We start from the raw sequence: 1112 nt of genomic DNA, 5'->3' as shown, positions 1-1112 counted from the left end.
ATATATCCCTTTCGGAGTTGGTCCGTGATGAATGCTTGGACTTCTTCTCTTTCGTTGGCGATAAGGGGTATATTTTCCCTTTCTTGGGTTTGAAATCTTCCTTTAATTCGATAGCATGATCCCATGGTTTCGTAGTAGGCATTCTCTATGATTCCTTTAGTTTGAATACTTTAAGGAATATGTGGAACCGTTTTGGTACCACTTGCTCCACCGAGTGTATGCTTAGAATTTGTTCTTCTTCCGGCATTTCTTCTGTCATTCCTCTTACCCACATCTCTAGTTGTCCTTCTTCTTCTCTGCTCCTATTTTTCCTTTGGGCGCTTATTCGTTTAGGACGTACCTGTCCAGCCCCCGTTTGTCCCACGGAGGCTGTCATGCTGTTATCTTCTTCTAGACGTTCTGCCTTATCCCCATTTAATCGGTCAGCCACGTCACCGGGTGATTGCGCCCACCCCTCAGCTTTCTCTTTGGGTTGTTGTGCCAACCCCTCAGCTCCACTATTAGCACGTGTATTACGTGCCAATTCCCTGGCAAAAGCCGCTTTGACTCAAAATGGGATTCCCTCGATGATGTTTTTGGGAGTGTTGAATCTCCCTACTGCCTGGTTCACCCGTTCAGTATCCTTCTTCCTCATCTGGGATTTCTTCCTGCTCCTTTTCATATGCTTTTATCTTGGCCATAGTTGGTCCTTCCTATTCGTCATCACTTCCTTCATATGGCATGCCAAACTCGTCTAAGGCTATTTCCTCCATTGCTGGGCATTTGTGTTTGCTCAGCAAATGTTCCGGCGTTTGGGTTCCACACTCCTCGCATCTATACTGCAACACCGTTCCCCAGTTTGATTTCTTTGGGAAGGAGACTAATTTCCAACTTGCATATTGCTTGTGTGACATGTCAGGCTTTTCCCTCTTTTCTTCCTCTCGTGCTTCTTTCATCAACTGCCGTGTCGATTTCTTTGGTTCCTCCATCCTTCGTATTTCCTCTTGTTTTTCTTCTGCTTCTCCTTTATCTTTGTACCCACACCCTTCTGGGCACCTGGTCATCTATACCTCTCCTTTCTCCCAATCGATCACAGGGTTATGCATCTGTAGCCAAGGCATTCCTAATATGAC

General features: G+C 45.7%; 1 protein-coding gene across 1 annotated transcript in view; it reads right to left on the bottom strand.

Moving 5' to 3' along the window:
* Positions 1 to 692: 692 nt before the first annotated feature.
* Positions 693 to 1112, bottom strand: part of AGABI2DRAFT_144642 (hypothetical protein) — a gene marked incomplete at both ends in the record, with an annotated part of 1819 nt that continues 1399 nt past the window's right edge. Inside the window, one exon of the mRNA XM_006463241.1 lies at positions 693 to 1009. Within this exon, the coding sequence (XP_006463304.1) occupies positions 693 to 1009 (317 nt within the window). The remainder of the gene's footprint in view (positions 1010 to 1112) is intronic.

This window comes from Agaricus bisporus (genome assembly GCF_000300575.1).
Source record: "Agaricus bisporus var. bisporus H97 unplaced genomic scaffold AGABI2scaffold_8, whole genome shotgun sequence".
Taxonomy (NCBI): Eukaryota; Fungi; Basidiomycota; class Agaricomycetes; order Agaricales; family Agaricaceae; genus Agaricus; species Agaricus bisporus.
Note: the sequence above shows the minus strand (reverse complement) of the source record. Positions and strands in the feature narration are given on the sequence as shown.